This window comes from Athene noctua, chromosome 1 (assembly GCF_965140245.1).
Source record: "Athene noctua chromosome 1, bAthNoc1.hap1.1, whole genome shotgun sequence".
Lineage (NCBI taxonomy): Eukaryota > Metazoa > Chordata > Aves > Strigiformes > Strigidae > Athene > Athene noctua.
Window position 1 is genome coordinate 166,633,299 of NC_134037.1, and position 22,173 is coordinate 166,655,471.

The window sequence follows — 22,173 nt, forward strand, 5'->3', positions numbered from 1 at the left end:
CTGCAAACCTCAGCATGGTCTCTTCCTTCCAGCAGAAGCATCCCCGGATGCTAATAACCCCAGCAGATCTTATTGCCTCATCACTGCCTCATTTTTAACACCAGTGGACTTCACCGGAGACGTGCACATTGCTGGATGAGAGCCTGTGCCCTCAAATATCAGCTTAAGCCAATGACTACACCAGGGCTCCATGATAAAGAAGAACTGTATCCATCCTAGATCTTGGACTGATAAGACATTAAGAAATTGTTAAGGGTTGTATCAAAACTGCAGACACAATTTAAAGCAAATTCTTTGTTAGCAGAAATGGGCTTTGCTTTCAAACTACTCTTTCAACACATGTAAAATGAAGGGGAAATAAAAGTTATGTTGCTCCATTGCAACCAAAACCTTGAAAATTTTTATTGCCGGAGTATTTCAGGACTGGAAACAGAAATATTATCCATGTAGGTCTAATAATAACATTTATCCTGTTAGTGTTTGTATATTAAAAAAAGAGTGCTAACTGGAAACATCCTGTGAATAGAAAAGTAAGTAAATGTTACTGGATTTGTTTGAGGAGCAACTGTCTTAGAAGTGGATGGCTGGAATTAGAACAAAAAACCTCCATGAAAATGCCATGAGCATTGTACCTATTATCAGTAACATTTTATCATTTTGGTTTGCTTCTTGACTTTTATGTCAATTAGAGGTTTTATGGTCTCTGGAACAGACATTTTCTGTGAAGCACTTAAGCAGATGTCAGACTGCTCTGAAAGAGTAACACAGAGAGGACTGTATATAGATCTTAACTGGATGCAGAAAGAGCTGGAGTTCCTTATGCTGAAAGGAGAGAGGAACCCAAACCTTTGGTGATTTACAACTCTATGAACGAGTCAGAGAGCAGCCCTGGGCCCTCTCATTGCCTTTTCCACAGCTCACTTAACTTCTGATGTGCAAGGCTACTCCATGGAGGGACCGGCCCTGAGCCCTTTGTCCCTGTTTTCAGAGATGTAAAGAACATCAAAGGCCCAAATCCTCTTGAGCTTGGAGTGCCCTTTCAACCCTCGATTCCGACCATTTGGCAGACCTGGTACTTCAGCTCTGCTGTCTGATCTACTGCCCCGCTTACTCTGACAAGACAGTACACATGCACACAGTGACAAGCACTGGGGTAAAAAGCACAGATAACTGTTCAGCACATGCTCTTGCTGCAAATCTTAGCCTTCCCACCAAGACCATTCTTTGCTACCCAGTCAGTGACTTTTGTGAAACTTCTTGGGAGATTAACTCCTGAGATCTTGTTTCCCCTATTAAATGTGAGTGAAACTGGTCAATGTGTTCAACCAAACAGCACAAAATAAAAATGGCAAAGGACAGCAATCATGGAGTCTAAGAAGTTGAGAAAACTGGCCTAAGAGTTTTCAGATAGGTCTCATCTGCTTTGAAGAGAGAAGCCTAGTAAACTGTGTTCCCAACAGATACAGGTAATTTTCTGCATCACGGGAATGAATCTACACACTCCATTCCCATGCAGGGGTTTCTGAAGAAAGAAATGAATGCACCAAAACTGCTTTTGATGAGAGCACTGCAAAATACCATAAACATTCCTGACTCTGTATTTTCAAACATCTGGTTCAATCCAGTTTTAGATGAAAGAGATGCTCAGTTGATGGAACCTTGCTTCCACAAAGTCCCACTTTAATCACTGATTGCATGGGAAGCAGAATTTGAGAATTTTAAGAGATTGTCTAGAGCAGTTGGTTTTCTTGCATTTTCCAGTAAAAGGTTCAGTGGGGCACTTACTAAAACAAACAAAAAGCCATTATTTTAGTAATGTAAAACCTACTATTTACATCCAACAAATAGATCAAAAGATGCTCTTTTATAAACAGAACTCCCATCCCACAGACACAATGGTATGTACAATAACACCACACTTTGCCAAGAGATTCCAGTATAAGACACAGTAATTCAAAAGAAACAAAGTGTAAGTTTATTAGACGCCAAGATTTCTTAGTCAAGATCTAAGTAAAGAAAACACACAGTAGAAAAAGTTGTACAAAGCAGCAATGGATTTACATTACATTAAAGAAAAAGTTGCCCATAGCTATTAAGTCTCAGTCCTAAAAAAGGTAAAAACCCATCCTGGTGTATTGAACTGATACAGAATGACTGTAAGGTATACAGGATTATAAAACCAGCTTCTTTTGTCTTATCTCTATAATCCTTTAAAATGACAAGTGATTTTTGTGTAACTAATTGGAAAATTCTATAGCAAATATATTGGATAATTCCCATTTCTAGAAACTGTAGGAAACTATTCCCCTGTACCCAAGCACTAAAAGTGATCCCGTTTTCCTGCTTTTTAAAAAGGGACACTGTCAAGAATAAGCCTTAAAATGAGTACTTTATATTTATTTTGCATGTTACATTGCAAAAGATAGTTTGTTCTGGTTTTATGTATGTATTTTAATTAAAGATGCTGCTGCAGTAGTGGGAAGCTTGTATCTTTAAAAGTTAACATATATGGCTGAGAAACCGGAAAAGGAAAAATGGATTTAGTCCTTTATTCTGGAATAGTGACAGAAAGCAACATGAAAAATAAGCTCAACCCACAGAATTCAGATACTTTTTTCAGACATCCTTGCAACAGTTCAGGATGCCCTTAATAGGCATTTTCATGCCCAAGCAGCTCAAGTGTTATTACTCAATTCATGTTTTTAAACGCTTTGATTTTATTAATATCAAGTATTCTTAATACAGATAAGTACATTTACTGTATACAACTTTTCTCTTGATAGTGTCCCTTTATGTACAACAGTTATAGTACAGTTTTTCACAAGTCATTTTAAATAAACAAGAATCAATGACATTAAAAAATACTATCTGGCTGTGTTCAACAACAACAAAAAATTTTAACACTGATTCATTAACAGCAACATTAAAAAAAAAAAAAAAAAAGAAACCCAAAACCCCTAAGCTTGCTTTCATTTTTATCTAAATCTTCTGGTAGGAAAATGTAAACAATTTTATTGAACAGTATAGGCACATGCCAGATTACAGGCTCATGCCAGATATTTGCACCCTTGCTGTTAGTGCCAAGAAGTTAGGCATAAATCTGTCCTTATCCCATGTGAGGAACTTCTAGTTTTATCACTGGAAGCTTGGAACAAAAACAGAGTACATGTAGCTTCAGACCAAACCCGCATGTCCTACTTGGGGGAAAACAAACAAACAACATCAGACAAAAAAAACCCCCAACCTACTGGATGTCACTAGAAGGCCTGCTTAAATAGGAAATGTAGGAACAAGTCTCTTACAGCTATCTTTTGGTTCATGGATAAGGCTACACCTCCATTCTGAAATACACAAGACAAACTCTAGTGTCACCCACTGCTTCAGCAGGTTATCTGCTCAATTAACTGTCACAGGACTTTTCGCTCCCCCTTACCAAAAAAAAAGGTAGAGACAGTATTACTGGTTCATGTCCTTTGTTTTTGTAAAACTGCAGAACTATACCCTAGCTGTATATGCAGTTTTTATGTAGAGGAAGAAATATTTCAACATTTGGTTCTAGGACAAAAAAAAATAAAAATCTGTATGTATTTTTCTGCCATTGCCTACTTTCAAGGTTGATCATGGTCCCAATTTAGCAAAGAACTTAAGCACAGAATTAAGACTGATCTTAATGGAACTTAACCATAGGCTTAGACACTTTGCCAACACAGTGACTGAAAGGAAAAAAGTCCCAAACCAAAATACATTTCATGGCTCAACCCTGCTCCTCTTAAATGCAATAGAAGTTTCCATTGGACTTCCACTGAAGCAGGTTAGTTCTCTGAGATTTATCTGACAGATTATAAAAATAGCAAAAAAAGAGAAAGAATTAAGATTCTAATCTATATATTAAACCATCTGCACATTCCTGTCACAAATTTTAAGAAAAAAAGCAAAACACTTTTTATATTTAACAAGACCTCTAACTTTGTGTCACTTTAGTACACAGCTACAAAATTAAACAAAATATGATGAGGACAGGCTTTTGTATCAATAAATTTGCCTTTTATTTTGGCTGTGGCCAAACTAGACACTCTTCAAAAGACCTTTATTTATAAACAAGCAACATTTTTTCCATAATTTAACTTTTTAAACATATATTAAAGTTATATAAGTGGAAGCATATTTATTCCGTATCCTCCAAAATAAACACTTCTATCAAGGGCTTTTTAAGATACTGTATAAAAGCTAATAGAAAACCAGAACTGCTATATAAACATCTCATATTTAAACTTCAGAGATCCTGAATTCCTTTACTAAACAACAGGAACCGAATTAAAAAAAAAAACAAAAAACAAAAAACAGAACACGCTCAAAGTTAAAAACAAAAGAAAAAACCAAACAAAACAACTAAATAAAACTTAGGAGGAGGCTACTTAGACAAAAAATATTTTATGGATTTTTTATAATACATAGTATACTAGGAAAAAGGTCAAGGTTTCTTCAAACATGTTGCACAAGCTTTTGATTTCAAGTGTGTGGAATTTGTCTTCATAACACATAGCAGAATCCCAGCTGGAAGTTAGATGACTATGACATAGCTGAACTAGTCATCTTCCTTTAGAAAGCACAATGATTTTTAAAAGGCTACATATAAACTTTCAGACTATTTTATAGAGGAATCATTGATGAAAATTTATGAACCATTTTATAAAGACATGTTCATATTTTATATGCACAGATTTCTTACATACATTTAAAGGATACTTAGAGAAGCTTTACATTTTTCTGATTTTATTAAACCAGGTTAAGTGTAACAACCATTTTATTTTAAATTGCTTTTGGTAAGAAGTAAATTTAGTCTTATTAGGTGGAATAGAAAAGTCAACAACTAGAAATGTCACTATTAAATTAGTACCTTAGTTTAGTTGCAATGTCACTGAAAGAGTTTAACTGATCTTCTAACAAATTAGCATAATCATATTCAGCTACAATTTGCCTGAAAGAGGATGAAAAAAGAACAACACGTTACTATTAGAAGTGTTTAGTAACAATTTTAGATTTTAATAAAAAATTAAACAGAATAGGCTTGAAAATAACATTGCAAATTTTTTGGTAGCTGAAAAAAGTAATTCCATTTGGATGGGGTCCATCCCAAGCCAATTCTTTTAAACTTAATTTACAGGAAGAACAATTTAAAAAAAAAAAAAATCTGTTGGAAAAAAATGGAGGCACACGCAGGCTTTCACTGAGAAAAATCCACTCCTGTGTGTGCCTAACTAAGGATGCCCATCCTTAGATTCTTAGGAGTTACACTTGTGCTTAATTTTGCTAAATCTTGGTGTCAGCTTGCAATTCTTCTTGCTATTGTGTTTGGATACTGAAATAAAAGTTCATGGTGACATACAGAATTAAAGCTTAGCTCTTGCTCCCCCTGAAACTGGTGACAAGTTGCTTTCAGCAAACACAGACTGGGCTCTGGCTACCTAGTCTGGAATGCAATTCCCCTCTCCCAGCCTGCACGGGGTAAAGTTGGTCAGGATCATAAACACTGTTTGCATCATCTACGTTCACTTTAATCCATCACCCCTCCATTAAATTTAAATTCTAGCAGAAGAACTTTTCACTGTTAGTTTACCACCTACTTCTGGGTAAGTATTTCTTTTCCTTACAGAATCATTTTGGACCCTTATTATAGCTTCTGGTAAATATCTATGATCCTACTTACACTAAATGCTCCAGTTGTGATTTGAGGTAAAATAATGGAACCACACAGAATATCTGCAGCCCATTATTACCACGATTTTCAACAAATTAGAAAATTGCAACACATTATCACATATGATAGAAAGCGGCAGAAAGAAATATTCTATGCATTGTATTCATAAAATGCAGTGATTGTAGTGTGATGGTTTTTCCTCTGCTTTGAGCTGGATATGTATGCTTAATACAATTTTCAAATACATACTTCTTCATTTATACAGGTGTCTATATAAATATTTACATTTTTACTTTTTGTTAAAACATACTGTGTGTGAACATACTGTATGTGAACTCATCCTCTGTCCCTTAATGAGCTCTTTTTCTGATTTAATAGTCATACATTCCTTTGTAGTTAGAAATACAAACTGTTGTACAAATAGTGGAAATAAAATTATGAAACTTGTCTGACATCCACTCAATCTTAGTTCATATTATAAACAGTACCATTTGCATTATGATGGCTGTTAATATAATGACTTTAGCTACTTAAGTATCTATAGTAAATTAGTCTTTGGGACATTATATAAAGCAAAGTACCTCCTCCCCCAATTTTCCTTAGAAACTTATAATTAAATGGCTGAAAGCAGACTTGCTGCTACTTTTTATATAAAATCTTAGTAATAATATTGCTGACTTTAGATTCTGTTTTAATTTGCACAAGTTCCATTTCACAACAAAACAATTCTATGTTCCCTTAAAATATCAAACATTCGTATCCAATAACATCAGGATTACTCAAACTTGAGGTTTATTTGTTATTGCTAAAGGTTTCTAAGTCAATACAGCAAGACACTCCATCCACTTCCTCCCTAACTGCAAGTGCATGGCGATTATTTATAAGATAAGAAGCTTGTATGTTGGTTTCTTTTAAAACAAAATAATGAAGTTGATTACAGTATTTCACTACTACAAACTCACAGTTAGAATCCAAATTGTTGTTGCTCTTTCATTTAATATATAACTTTATCTATAATACACACGCACACGCCAACATCACAGGATGAAGATCCATGCATACAATCCAGATGTGATCGTATTTCAGTGTTAAATGAAATAAAAACTATTCTGTTACTATAAGATCCCAGACCACAGTATTTTAAATTACTCTGCCTTCTACCTACTAACCAAGTTACGTTTACCTTAATCTTAATCTTCAAATCCCAGCAGCATCACAAATTCCAAATTTTTCATCATCATCATTGTTTTGATCCTCTTAGATTTCTATTTTACATGGCATACATCTGAGATCCTGAACACAGCCTCCACTGAACCAGCTTTTTAAGGTATCTGTTAAAGCTAATTGTGTGTCTGTTCATGGCTCCAAAGACTAAAAGCTGTCTTGAAAGTCCTATGACAGAGTTTACACATGTATTGTCTTTTGAATGTGATTGCTGAGAGTGGTGGAGCATGATAGAAGAGCGTATCTGACTCCTGTGGTACAAATAATTTTTCAGTAGTAGTGGAGCTTTCAGACAAGCCTGTTGGACTATCAGGTTCCAAAGGCTGGATTTTGGGGAGGGGTGGGGGTGGAGGTAAGGGTGGTGGTGATGGGGAGTTAGCTGGTGGACATATCTCAGGCTCCTTATTTGTGGACTCCTCTGCAGCCTGCGACATGTGAGACTGGAAGTGACTCCACAGACGGAAATTGGTTCGGAAGGCCTTGTTACACACATGACAAATAAATGGCTTCACAGAGCATAAGAGCTCTTGGTGACGCTCCAGCTGCTTGCGTACAGTGAAAATCTTCCCACACTTTTCACAGGGCCACAAACCAGTATCTTTGTTGGAGACTACTTCCTTAGGTTCTCTGCTCGTTTCAGTGACCTCATCCTCCATATCATCTGCAGGCTCTTCTTTGATCTGAATTTTAAACTGCTTGGAAACACTCAAGTCTTCAGGTAGGCATGAGGAATCTTCAGAATCAAAATTTATTTGTTCTGATGAATCACTGACTACACCATCCTCCTTTGCAGCCACAAAATTGTTCATCTTATTGGATTCTGGCTGAGGAGGCAATCTTGACGAACTAGTTATTTCTCCATTGTGATCCAGGATAGGTAAAGAAAAGTTCTCTGATGGAGCCATTGTGTTTTGATTGTGAACTTCAACTTGATGACGCCAAATACTGAAGGATGATTTAAAGCTACGCATACACTCAAGACAAGTAAGCTTCTTGTATTCACACTTGCTTTCATGCTCATGCGTCAGCTCTGGAGAAGAAAATCTAAGGCTGCAGTAAGGACAGACAGTAGCATTTCTACAGAGTCGCTCATGATTTCCCTGTTCAATAAGTGAAGAGAGCTTAGCATTGCAGAGACGGCACTGATAAACCTCTTTGTTTTCTACTGCACTTGAAATATGAATATGATCTTTCTGCTTAGGAGCCTTATTTCCTCCAACTGGTTTCTCCCCTGGGTGCATTTTTATGTGCTGTTTAAATTGTGAGAGGAAACGATATGTTTTCCCACAGTAGGTACAAATATAGGCCCCTTTGGTTCTTGATCTTAAATTCCTTTTGATGACTTGTTGTGCTTGTGAAGCAGACTGTCCCTGAAAACCTTGCTTGCCACGCCTTAGTTTAACAATTAGAGCTTTTTTAATTTCTCTCTCTCTCACTATATCAATCAGTTTTCTTTGGAATTTTTCATCCAAAACAGCATGTGAACTGGAAGCTGGTGAGGGATTCTTCACGATTCCATGTTGTGTCTGGCAGTGTGTCCACACTTTGAAATTTGTGTGAAATCTCTTGTGGCATATGTCACAAGCATAGGGCTTCTCTGGATTATGATACATATTAACATGACGATGAAGACCTGCTGTTGATCTGAAAATTTTAAGGCAGTGCTTGCATTTAAATTTTTTATTTGGTCTTGCTTCTTCCATCTCGCTGTATTCATCTTTACTGACATCAGAGTCAGGAAAATCAGCATCAAGGTGCGTAGGGCTTGAGCCTTCCTCAAAGTTATCTTCTGACGCAGGAGAACCCTGCTCATTCACCTTCAGTTTCTTAAATGGTAGGCTTCTGTCAGCTTGAAAACTCCTTTTTGCTGGAAGTCTACTTGGTTCCTTGTGATCATCCTCAGTTTTAACAGGAAAGTCTTTATTTGTCGATGCTGAAGCATCACCCACTGTAACTCTTATTATTTCGGCAGGATCTGAAAGTGGACTGCTAGGTTCAGTTTTTATTCGCACCTCTGTGAGAGGGGAAGCGACCTCCCTATCAGTTGACTGAGAGGCACTGAAAGACCTAAGGCGGTGTGGGTGTATTACCTGTGGTTTTTCATCTAAGACTAACTTCTCTGATGACTCTTTCAAGGATGACTTTTGAGATACAACATTAAATGTTTTCTGGGAATCATTAGTTCCTGGTGAGGAGGATGATGATACCTGTGAAGGTTTTAGGTCAACAGAAGGTGAGTAAATAGGAACCTGGCTGTCCATGGACAGTGACCTTCGAAGGAGACTCTTTACAAGTGGCCCACTTCTGTCAATACTTTGGTTTTCTGGACCAGATCCACTAGATGGGATTACTAGCCCTAACTTTGAGTAGTATAGCAAATTCCTGTCTTCACCTTGACCATTTCCTTTTCCTGCCTCTCGCAACAAAAATGTAGATTCTGATGTGCCACGCAGAGACAAGACTGGTGGACGTGGTCTTTTTAATGACATCTCTGCAGTCTTTCCTCGTAAAACCTGACCACTGCTTCCTGGTTCATCGTTTGCAATTTCCTTCTCTGCTAAAGGCATTTGAGGCAGTACTGTGTTCCTTTTCACTAAACCACCTCTGCTCTGATCCTCCACAGTTCCAGAAGTTTCATGAACCTTGGTATAGCTCACTGGGCTTTCTTTCAGCCATCTCCTTTCAGTTAGTGACAAGTTGTGAAGGGTTTCAGTTGGTTTTGTTACTTGTGGTCTACTGTTAGTTTTGACAGCAAGAGAGGGTAAAGGTTTAGAAGTATGGCTTAAATCATGTTGTGTTTGATTTATACTTTTCGCTTGTGCTTCAACTCTGTTCTGACAGACAATGACACTTCTCTTCTGAGAACTACTTTCGTCTTCATCTTGATACAGTATTTTCTTAATAGGGCAAGCTGGAAAAGGAGCTTGAGGACTCTTAGAAACAATGTTTGTAAGAAAAGATATTCCAAGACTGTAGCCCAGTTCTTGCACAGCTGCAAGACTGCCTTTCTCAATGAACAAGGATGAAGAATAAATGTAGTTTAACACATTATCAAAAGCATCTGGCTCACAAAAGTCGAGTTGAAACACTGACTGAGACTCATTCTCCTTATTCGTGAACAGAGTCTGGAAGTATTCACTGCTGGCAGCCAGAACATTTTTATGAGCTCGAAATTTCTGATCTCCTACTATAAGAACAACATCACACAGCTGTCCCTTTAGACGCTCCTCATTCAGTGCGCTTAGAAGTGAAATGGCATGTGCTGGATTTATGTAATGCAAGAGCCCCTCCATGATTCTGATGTTTCTGAAAAAGAACAACAAAAAAAGTTGTAGGTTGCCTTGTGAACTGTTGTTAGAGATAAAGTAAACGCACCTAATTCCTCTGTACTTCATAAATTGGCTAAACCACCATCAACAGTGCTGAAGAAAGCAGTTTGTTTGGAGGAAAGGTATGGCAATTAAAACAACACTGTTAGCTCCAACAGACGCACAGCCACAAGAGCCAGCTTGTGTGCCCACTTTCAAATACACTGTTAATTGTTGATCTTATACCAAGAATATTATACCTAATTAACACAGGGGGGTGGGTGGGGGCTGTGTTCTCTTCCTGCAATACACCTGTTCATACGAAGGAACAGTTCAATCATTTCATTCCTGATCATCTTTTTCTCAGCTTTAGCTTTATGAAGATCTGTCTTGACAACTGCATTGATAAACTCTTGAATAAGATATCTAAAGCTTAGTTATGCCAAGTCACCTTTCTGAGGCTAACCAACCCTGACAGTCTCTTGCTGACTAAACAAATTAACCGGGCTTTGTTGTCATTTTTAAGAGGATGATGGAAAGGCCATTAATACTGGGAAGGGAGAAGGAAGCAGGATTATTGTCTGTAATCTAGATTAATTCATCATGTTTGCTTATTCTTAATAAGTGTGGTTAATATATACTTCTAGCTATCAAATATGTGTCACATAACTGCACTGAGAGGATCTGGTTTCTTGGAAATGTCACAATTATAACTGAAGTATCCTAGCACTGCTTTGTTTTAGTTTAAAAGCAATCAGAGAACTGAACTCCCCATTTTATTCATTAGCATAAGAGCACTTCATGCCCACAACCCCTATACTTGAGGAACAGTTACCTTCGGATGCATCCACGAGTACAATATGCACCAATTAACTGCAGTGCAGAAACCTCCATGTTCCATATGCTTCAAAACACAGCCCACCCTGTACTGCAGGATGTCTCAATAACTCAACAGACTGCTCAAGATTAGATTTTAACAAAATAAGAGAATCAGATTTTAAGATAGTTTAAACAAAGAACGTCTGTGGCTTGAATTGAAATTTATGTATCTGTGCACCGGCACTCACACAGAGAAATGAGCAATATCCAATTTTCTTTTTTTTCATGGACACTCTTACAATTCTGTTCAAGTTAACCTGTAAGAATTTTACACTACTTTCCTCCATGGTGGTAGTACAAGTCAATGATGTATCTGTTAAAAGCTACTCTTTAATTTATGTCATGGTTTAGGCCCAGCCGGCAAGTAAGCACCACGTGGCTGCTTACTCACTCCTCCCTCCTCAGTGGGATGCAGAGGACAATCAGACGAAAAATGTAGAAACTTGTGGGTTGAGATAAGGACAATTTAACAGGACAACACAAGAAGAGAAGAAATAATAATAATAATAATAATGAATAATAATAATAATAATGAGAATATATGAAGCGAGTGATGCACAATGCAATTGCTCACCACCCAGAACCAGATGCCCAGCCAGTTTCTGAGACATGATCCCTCCTCCTGCCCCGACCTGCTCTCCTAGTTATATATTGACTATAAAGTCATTTGGTGTCGAATATTCCCTTGGCTAGTTTGGGCCAGCTATCCTGGCAGTGCCCCCTCCCAGCTTCTTATGAAAATTAACTCTATCTCAGCCAAATCCAGGACAGTTTATAATTTATACATAATGTATGTTATTACATCAAAAAGGTTTCACTATTCATCAGCTTACAAGCAAAACTGAAAAGTTTATCAAAATAAAAAACCAGTATTAAGTAGCCGTAACTCCTCATGATTAATAAATGAGGGTGGTAAATCTTACAACTAATGGATATAAATAAGTGATCAAAGTCTAAACTGGTATTATTGAGAAATGACTTAAAAGGGTGCAACATACAGTGTCTCAGGGCATTGACTGTGTCATAGGACTGAGCTACCACTTCTACATAGGAAACCACCGAATGAGTTAATAGTGTCACAGCAATAGCAAAATCAGAATTCTGCTTCCTCACCAATCTGTCTTTATTGAGTGTTTCAGTGTCTTGCAGTGTTTTTACATAAACACTAATTAATCCTTCATTCATCTCAGATAGTTATAATGCATAATCCCACACACAGCTTCACCTTAAAAAAGCAGAGCAGCCAAGCTACTATGAATTTGAGAAACCGATCTCGTTTGATTTGCTTGCTATGTTTTGCTTAAAAGTACTGTCTGGGGGGGAAGGGGGTGCATGCTACCTGTCTCCTTTGTGGATGTCACTGCAATTTAAAGTGGTGGAGGCTGACCTGCCCTAATCGTGGTCTGAGCACCCATTAACACTTGGAGTGTTATTAGAACATAGTGTTCCAGGAACATACCTTTTCCTTCAGCTTCATCTGAAAGAAACTGAGTTTGCAAACTCAAGTGGTTCACCTGGGATGCAAGTTGCAGCATGGTGTAGGGAGGTAACAGATCAACAGTGTGCTTATGAAGGAAACTTTTACTGTAGAGACACCTAATAGAAGTTGCTGCAGAACACATACCTCAAGGACACAGTGGGAAAGGGGTGTATTAGTCATATTTGAAAATATTTCAAAACATTTTTCATTTTAATCTGCTTTACCCAGGCCTTGTTTTGTCTAAGACACTTGCAGAATAAACACCATGTAATTACTAGGTGTTCCTTTGTCCATCGTAACGCACTAATGCTATAAGTAGAGACAGCTATAAAATCTACATCTAAAGCAGAATCCAATAGTCACCCATCCATCTTTCCACATTCTCTTTTATTCCTAAAACATCTTCAATTTACTACATTAAACAAGACAGAGAGAAGCATCCCACTACAGTCTTCCCTTTCATGCTCAGAGCACAGCCTCTTCTGTGCAGTGAAGGAGGTTTGTAACAGTAACCGAGGCTGCAATATACACAAATGGCAAGGGCCTAAATTAATCCTGCAAAAGCAGTTTTAATCCTGGTATTTCCTAATTCAAGTGCTTGACTTTCAGTTTAATAGTGTTTAAACACAACAGTCAGAAATAAACCAAGCTACAGAATGTTAAGAAACAAAATCAGAAATGGTTTGCAGAACCATTTAAAGATATTTACACAGATCATCTGAAAGCCTGAAATACTTAGATGTAAAAAAAACCCCGAAGATTACCCGAGTAAATGTACAATGCATTAAAATTTCACTACATGAACACTTCTCAGTAACAAAGTTGATCCAAGACATTCCTGTTCTCTTTTGTTCATCTTACCTGCACAATGCTGTTCACTACCTCCTTCAGCTGTGCCAGTACAAATATTTGCAGGCCTGTATTACACAGCAGATCAGACAATAAATAAAAACCAAAGAGTATTTCTTTTCAAATGCTGGCCAATTTTTACATTAAACCACAATCTCAAAAACAATTGCATTGGCATAACTGAAGAGGCAGCAACTGTGGCAGTGGAGCAGCTATAGGAAGACAAGAACTCCTTACAACAGTTTGTCATCTACATCAATGCTTGGCTGACTGTGCTCAGCCCCAACACAAAAGGTGTGCCCAGCTTCTGTGAAGATAACAGAACTGTGGCTGGCTCCTGTAATGCTACATTTGATTCCAGGTGTTTGAGGATTCATACTTCCTCAGATGAAGATTATTTTGCCATTAACTACCTAAATTCTTTCTTCCAGATAATCTGCTTCTATTCTCTCCAACCATTTTTTCCCAGCTGTCTTCACTACTGACCAGAAACAAAACTTTCTCCTCTTTTCTTCCATGATGTTCAGGTGACATCAAGGAAACAGGAGCATATCAGAAAATCTCCCGTTGTCTGTGTTCAGACACCACGTGCTATAGCAGCTGCCGGTCAGGAAGGAACAGTGACAGTAAGTACTCCAGACCCAAAAAAGGTCAAGTGCAGCAGGAGCACCTGCAGCCTTCCTTCAGGAAACAAAGAAAAGATTTTACTGTCAATCTTCAACAGCCCTCTACTGATCTCAGCAAACTAGATTTCAGAAACCTAAGCAGCACATTTGGTATGAGATTTATTTTATTTTTTGAACAAGAATAGAAAAAGGCACCTCTGTTATTTCAAAATCACTTTCTGCAAGAAGGACATTGCTACTTGGGAAAGCTCTTCACAAGGGAAGGGTAAAAAAGCTTAATCTTTGGCCCAGCAGTTTATTGATCTTCAACAGCTACCTGCCTTTGAAGCGGGTTCCCCTTTCCTTCCTCTGTCCCTTACTCTCACATCTCCTCCTCCAAGCCCTGTTGTACCCTCCTCTTCCTTTCACCAGCTCTGTTGCTCATTCGATCTCCCAGTAAGTTGATGCAGCTCCCTAAAATGAAGCAGGGCACAGACAAACAAACAAACTCAATCCTACTTATATCTGTTTGATATTTTATAGGTTAGGAGCTTAACCAGCTCACTGAGAGGTCAGATAAGCCTTGGAGTTGCAGCAAGAGAAGCCATGAAACTACCCATTCTTTGCCAGCAAGTTGTTCAGTTAGCTTTGCCCATCTGAAATTCCACCTTCAGAAGCAATGAAGTCACCAGTGCTGAAACTTTACAAATAGAATCAGGCAGATATTTGTGTGAACAATTTCAGCATAACATCTTACACTTGTGAATACACAAGCAACTAAAATTAAGATGTTGACTTCCATTATAACAACATAGCTGTCAGCTAGAACTGTGTTAATAGCACGTTGGAGGTGGCAGTGGGAAAGCCGGTGTTCTGAAACACTTAATGAGATGCAATGTTGCAGCAAGGAGGCGCCAGGGCTGTGAGAAACTGCAGTCATAAGCAGAGAATACAAGGAAGAAGGAGGAAACATACACAGAGGAGACAGGCAACAAGGGAAACTGAACAGGGGTTTCAACAGGGAAAACATACAGAAGTGTGGTGATGGCAAACCCACTAAAAACCGCAAAGAAACATGGATTATAAAACTCGGCCACAAAATACAAGTGACTTCCTGAGGTATCCCCAGGCAAATGCAAGAATGTTGCACTCAGTTGTGAGTGCTCTGCAAAGGATTTGATGGCTCTGATAATTCATGTACTGTTTCAGACACAAGGTGGGAAAGAAGTCTCATTACTCGTCAGGAGTCCGGATGCAAAAAAACCCTACATTGCTTAAACTTCTACTCAAGGATCCTATCCTGGATTTTATTATTTGAGTTTGACAACAGTTTATCAAATGCCTCTTCTCTCATTTATACAGAATATCTGTTGCCTTTGCAACATAGATACTCTTCTACAGTCCATATATATTTACACGACCACTCTCCCCCAAAAGCTATATGTAAAAGCTCCAAACCCGCAGAGCAAGAAGGCTGTCTGCAATTCTATAATCTTTTTATAACTAAATACTTGAGTAATCCCTTGCTGGAAGTTCATGGATTCTGTCTTCCTGGATTTAACAAAACGTGATTTCAACCGCTATTGCTGTTTTCCACTGCAGACAGTACTGCAAACTTCCTCCATAAAGTCAAATGCTTTTCATTTCCAATAGGTCAGCAGCAAGGAGAGACTCACTGGTATGAAGACAGGCACATTATCAGATAAATAATATATTTACTAGGGTGTGAAATTGATGTATTAATTTCCAACTACTTATCCTTCACGCATACAAAAGCGGAAATTTAGGGAGAGAAAAAGATAATATTCTGGAGTCTATTTCCCCCTCCACTAGGGACAAGTAATTAGCAGTTATCCTGATACAGACTAGAAATTCTCTTAGAAATTAGAGGCTACTTTTCACATTCACATAGTTTCACCAATTGACCCTCAAAATAGCTTCTCCTGACTTGAAGCAAACTACAAAATGTCAAAGTAACACCACAGAGCTCCACTCGTCCTTCTCATTCTTGTTTAAACCAAGCAGCAGTTAAGGGTGCAATTTCATTTAACTCTCAGTCCTATCCAACCCGGGATTGCTCCTGCAAGGAGCAGTCCATGTCTCCCCCCTCCCCGCTAAGGAAGGAGGAGTAGCAGCGTGCTGTCAGATCAGTAAACTGATCCAGCCGACCATGGGATTGCACAACTACTGGATGTAAGGGAGAGGGCAGGAATGTGCGCTGGCTGTGAGCTTTTCTGATTCTTCTTGAAAGAGTTAATGAAGATTAAAACACATCTGTTTGATAAAATATTTGTCCTGGCTCAATCTCGACTGAAAGGTGTGTAATTCATCATCTGAACTGCTGTAAACTAAACCAAGAGACTAAAAAGTTTAAAAATACCTTTCTGTAAGGACTGCTTCAGTTTTCATTCTCCTGAGTTTTGTAACACTGCCATTAAACTCTCTGATGGGACAAGACTGAAAAGCTTGATGGCCATACAATTTAAACACCTACAAAAACCTCATCCTCAGAAATATTTCACATGATTTTTCTGGTAAGAGATGCATGAAATCAAGAATTTGAAGAAGGGGAGACACACACCAAATGTGTACATTTGTACTCTTTCTACAGGTTGACTTTATTATTGTATTCATAATAAAGAGATACATGTACCAAACTGAACAATATTCAGTCGTCTCCTTTCCTATATGAGCTATTCTTTCTTTGTTTAACTGACCCAATTCACAATAAAATCTTGTTTACATACCCCTTTAATTTTGCTGGGATAGTAGAAATTACAAACTCTAGTTGTGGGCATATTTCTGTTAATATAAAGGTGCTTTTTACAGGCATGGCATATTTTAGATGGGAAGAGAAGGTAGTTATACCCTTCTAAGGTACTTTTCTATCAGCAGTATTGTGTTTACACTAAGGTTTCTATACGAAAACAAGAGATGGGGGAAAAAAGTCACGTAGTTAATACGAAACATGCAGAACTAACATAAAAGCTGAGCCTAAAAAATTGCCAAGTGATAAACTTATAATTCAGCGAACACAGGTATCTTCCACCCACGGAAGGGATCCAAAGAAAATGCCATTCAGCCCCCACCCCCATTCAGCCATCATTACAGGCAAGATACTGGGAAGACAATACAGGATACTGTAAAATGGGAAAGACAACAGCAATTTTACATGAGTTTTACATAAGCTATTTATAAGGTTGTGAATAGCACATGGAAGATTTTCAGCTTACTCAAAGCCCATGTGCATTTGGAGTAGGCAATGTCTCACATACTTTGTTGAAAAAAGATTTTAAAATCCTCCGCTGTGAACAAGAACACTATGTATTTTTTCTTTATTCCTCAAAAGTATTTATGAGAAAGGAGCTGGTCCCATTCTTACTGAACTTCCAGGGAATTTGTCCATTGACCAACAGCTGAAGGACTGTACTCAGGGTTATATCCTGGCACAAAATAAACTCACTCCTTTTGGTTGTGACAGGTAGATTAAGTTGTGGCAAACAGTGATTAGAAATCACTGTAATTCTGCTGCTTTTTCTTACATGTTTCTTATTTAAAAAGTTTTTTGTGACTCATATTTACTGTACCAAATACAAGATTTTTGAAAAATTCTCCAAAGATACTCACAAATGTATTTGTCAGAATGCCTAATAGTTCACCCCAAAGTAGCTCTAATGGTTTTTAGCTGGTGGGCACCCACCCCACTGGGACTACTGGTACACTTCTAGTTCCAGCGTATTGTGGTGTCAGGCCTGATGCTGGCCTACGCATGAGGCACACAGCACTGGAGGGAAATCAGTGGGTCAGAGGGACGGGGGGGCGAGGTGGTGGCAGGGACACTCACTGTGCGCCGTATAAGAACTGTCCCTGTGCTAACCGTAATTTATCAAAGAGATTACTGAGAATGAAATGCAACCTAAAGATTACTCATGCTGTTAAGTGCTGATGTAGGATAAACCATGGATAAGGAGGTTAATGCGCAGAGACAAAAAAGGGAAATATATTTCTTCCTTTCCTGAAGAATGCCATTTAATTGTATATGAATTACTATGAAGGGGCAAGTTTCATAACCTTTTCTTGAAATTATTTGGCCAAAGGATTTCTCATGCCTTTTCATCACTGATTGTATGAAGAGATTTTGCACAACAAAGGCGTGACATTTCACTATATCTCAGAGGGGAAAACAAAGCCCCCTCAACAATCAGGACTAGGTGATTTTAAAAGGTTCTTATTTTTGATGGGCTGTAAGACTGCTGGTGGTGATGGTGGAAGTAGAATGAGTTTAGGAAGGTAGAAGAGTTGCTCAACAATTTCCTTCCTTGTTCATAGAACTATTATAGAACAACATAATACATAAAGTAGCCAATAAGCAAAGACAACAGATGATTTTTTTTTTCACTGCTGAATGAAAGAAAATATAAGAGAACTGCTGTCTTAAATATTATCATTAAGGAAAAAACTTGGGGAAAGACTACAGTACATTGACTAGTATTAAATCTACACCATAAATATTTGGGGAAAGCAACTCCCTCTGCACAGAGTATGTATTTTAAAGTTGGGCATGCTGCAGTCTTTCCACTTGCAACAAATGATTTTGCTGCCTCTAAAGATTTTTTTCCCTTCCAATAATCTCAGATCATTAAATGTATCACAGTTCATTATGAAACAGCTCACATGCTCAGAAGTTGAGAATTTCTTTTAATGAGAGCTGGAAATAGCTGCAACTGTAATGCGTGACTCACAGCATAGTACCTCCCAGTGCAGTACAAACCATATGGTGGTCACAGCCCAACTTCCTCTCCCCAGCTCCTCCTTCCTCTACCCTGTAAGTCTACACTTGTTTATAGACTGCAGTTATCACTACTTTGCAGATAAAACAGCTTTCTAAACCTTGAAAACTATAATGGGAAACTACTTGATGTTTTTTATGGTAATTGCTTCACAGCTACTGAAGTTCAAAAAGGAACAACTTCAACACAGCAAGAAAGCTCACAGCTTTCTGTAAAGTTGTCCTTTGAAACCAAAATGTTGGCATGCCTCTAATTTTAAGGAAAGCATAGTCAGCCATTACTGAAGATGAGCAAAGGACCAGCTATCTAATTCTCTGCGTATCAGTATTCTCTAGCATCATACACACAAAACCCATGAGGCCACAAAACCCAACCTCTTAGTGATATCAAGCTTCTAGTGATGGGGAGGGTTCTCAGTCCAAGAAGCGTGTTGAATTTGAGTCAGCTGACAGAGTATCACCCTGCCGCTTGGAACCTACACAGTACGTAAAGGAAGCACAAAGCTTCACACTTATCCTATTTGTGCACCATTAAAGGTACAGTGCAAAGAGGACTCCAGGAACTTCTTACAAGCTATTGCCTCTTTTTACATTAAATAAGAGTGCTAGTATGTACTAAAGGATAAGTTACCTTAAGCCTTAAAAAAGCACCCAACTCATTATGACTTTAATCCTGTTTCGGATGACAGGGCAATGCTGAAATTAGTGGAGAGCAAGAGACGTGGTCACTCACTCTCAGTTCTGATCCCCAGGGGTTATCTTGGCTCCAGCAGTCTCAGGGGAGCTCACAGCTGGGGAAACCCCTGATAAATCCTGGCACACATCGCTGTAGCTGAAAACAACCAGAGGTTGTAATTTGTGACGCCTCCCTGCCAAGTCCCTACTGAGAACGTGCAAATGACAGTTCTTCAGATGTTCACAACGCAGTCAGGTTGGGTGGATTTTCTACAGGTAAACCAAATGTTCTTATGAGATTACAGCTGTATATAGCATGTGGGTAATAAAACTTCTGAGAGGAAGGGATGTCAGATCCCCTTCCACCCAAGAGATGGCCACATAATTTGTTTTTTGCAAACAAGGTTTGTAAAAACAGTTGCTAAAGTTTGCTCAAAACTTCCCCTCAAGAACATCAGCATAACCTTGGTGGAAAATTTTAGTCAAAGCAGTTCGTCAGTATGAGCTAAGTCAGAAGAGAACATTATAATTGCCAGTGTTCGGGCAATACAAACATAAAGCATTACTAGATGTACCTGTAATACATATTCACCATTCCTGATTTAATATCAAAAGCCTTGTTGTACAAAAATACATTAAAAAAATCTATTTTCATAGTAACACTTATCTAAGGATGACAATATTAACTATGACTTAACTACAAGATGTTCACTGTATTCAAAAAAAGTTGTGTGATTATGTAACTCATCACAAGCTCTTCTTATACCCACAGCCTACCTACCTCTTGCTTCCACTGCGAGGCTAACAACAAAAAACCGGAATAGCTTTTAAGACAAGTGCCATTTAATTATTAAGAGCTTACTCAGTATACAATGAGATTCCGCAGTATTTCCTGCCTCATAGTAACTCCTTTAAATCAAGTTTTCCTGCCGTTCGATACCTCCCAGGAGCCGCATCCAATCTGGACATATCATGACAGTTTGGACTTTAAAGAGCATTAAAGTAAAATTCTCTCCAACATCTGTGATCGGGTAAAAGTCCTTCCACAGCCTTACGCAAACACACCGCACATGCTGGTGTAGAGAGCTGAGGATTTTTCCACTAGACTATGAGATGCCTCATGAATAACACAGCCAAAGAGCGCTTGGACTAGTAAAGCTACACTTTGTTTAATACCTGCATGTACTTATACGTCGCAGGAACCTTGCTGGGTTGCTTTCCGCCCTGAAATTTGCAGGCTAGCGTGGCTCTCCCCTCAAGACACACCGGGAAGGCAGAGCCCTCCCGGATCCTCTGCCATGTTTGACACCTCGGACCACAGCCGGCGTCCGCCCGGGGAGAGGAGCCGCGGCTCCCGCGGCCCCGCGGGGGAAGAGCCGGTACCATCAGGGCGCCCCGTGCCTCTCCGCGGCCGCTGGCGGCGGGGCGGGGCGGGGCGACCGACCCCGGAGGCGGGGCTGCCCCTCCCGCCGGCCGCCGCGCGGGTAAGGGGGCACGTGCGGCCGGGAGGCCGCGCGCTCCTTCCCGCCAAACCCCACCCAGACCCGGCGGGGCGCAGGCGCGCGCCCCCCGCGGGGCGCCGCTCGCCCCCGCCCCGCCCCGCCCCGCCGCTCCCCGCATGCGCCGTGAGGGAGAGCGAGGCCGGGCGCCGCGCAGGCGCAGTGCGGCGGGATCCCGGCCCGGGGGGAGGGCGCGGCACAGGCGCACGAGGGGCGGCCGAGGCGGCGTAGCGCGGCAGCGGAGCATGCGCAGAAGGCGGCCGGCGGGGCTTATGTGGCGGGCGTGTGCCGGCGCAACGGGCAGCGGCCGTTTCTTCGGGGCGGAGGGAGCATGCGCGGAGGCCAGGGAGACGAGTTTCGTAACGGGCGCAGGCGCACTGCGCTGCTCGGGGACCGCAGCCCCGCTCGGTGGGGGGAAAAAAAAAACCACCTCAGAGTTACGTCAGGAAAAGACGCCTTTGTACACGGGGAGACCCACACGGCGCGGGCGACCCCCGGAACGGGCGCGAGACGCGGCCGTTACTCACCCTGTCCGCCGCCGGCCGCGCCCCCCCCTGCTGCCCCCCTCGGCGCCTCCTTTCACGGTTCGCCCGCGCGCGCTGCTGCCACCGCCGTGATTCCATCCATCTTGAATTTGACGTCATCCCACACCAGGGATGAGGTCATCGAAGGGAACGCTCGTCACGTGCGCAGCGCTCCGATTGGCCGGCGGGGGAGCGGGGGGCGAGGCGCTGGCGCGGCGGGGAGGGTGGCGGTTGGAGACGGGGACGGGGGATCCCCCACCCGCCGCCCTTCCCCCACAGGTGGCGCGGCGGGCGGGCGGCAGCCCTCCCTTCCCATCCCTTCCCTCCCTTCCCTTCCCCTCCTTCCGCGCCCGGCGCCGCGCCGCGGGGACAGCGCCAAGCGCCGGAATCCCCCGACGCGGCCCCGGCTGCCACCCTCACCCCTTCCCCCCCCCCCAGCCCCTCCAGCGCAGCCCGCCGACCCCCGCGCGGGAGGGAAACTGAGGCAGCCGCGGGGGGAGACACGCGCAGAGGCAGGTGCCCACCGTGTCCGTGTTCCCACCACCACCCGCCGCGCACTCTCCCCGTAGTGGGGCCGGTGTCACCGGGAGGATTCGGTAGGGCGCTGCTGTGGTACGCCCCCCCCCTCCCTGCCCCGCGCCTG

At 40.7% G+C, this 22,173-nt stretch overlaps 1 protein-coding gene across 3 annotated transcripts; it reads right to left on the bottom strand.

Annotated features, from left to right (window-relative positions):
• Positions 1-1,958: 1,958 nt before the first annotated feature.
• Positions 1,959-21,712, bottom strand: ZBTB21 (zinc finger and BTB domain containing 21). Of its 3 annotated transcripts, XM_074904106.1 has the most exons (3): positions 20,684-20,868; positions 8,634-10,228; positions 1,959-8,030 (listed from the first exon to the last, which is right to left on the bottom strand). In XM_074904106.1, exons 2-3 carry the CDS (start codon positions 10,213-10,215, stop codon positions 7,039-7,041), a joined length of 2,574 nt encoding a protein of 857 aa, XP_074760207.1. In that variant the 5' UTR covers positions 10,216-10,228; positions 20,684-20,868; the 3' UTR covers positions 1,959-7,038. The 3 variants fall into 3 exon arrangements, with proteins under 3 accessions (XP_074760207.1, XP_074760199.1, XP_074760191.1); XM_074904098.1 differs by lacking the exon at positions 20,684-20,868 and adding an exon at positions 21,534-21,712 and having other exon boundaries at positions 1,959-10,228; XM_074904090.1 differs by having other exon boundaries at positions 1,959-10,228.
• Positions 21,713-22,173: the final 461 nt, after the last annotated feature.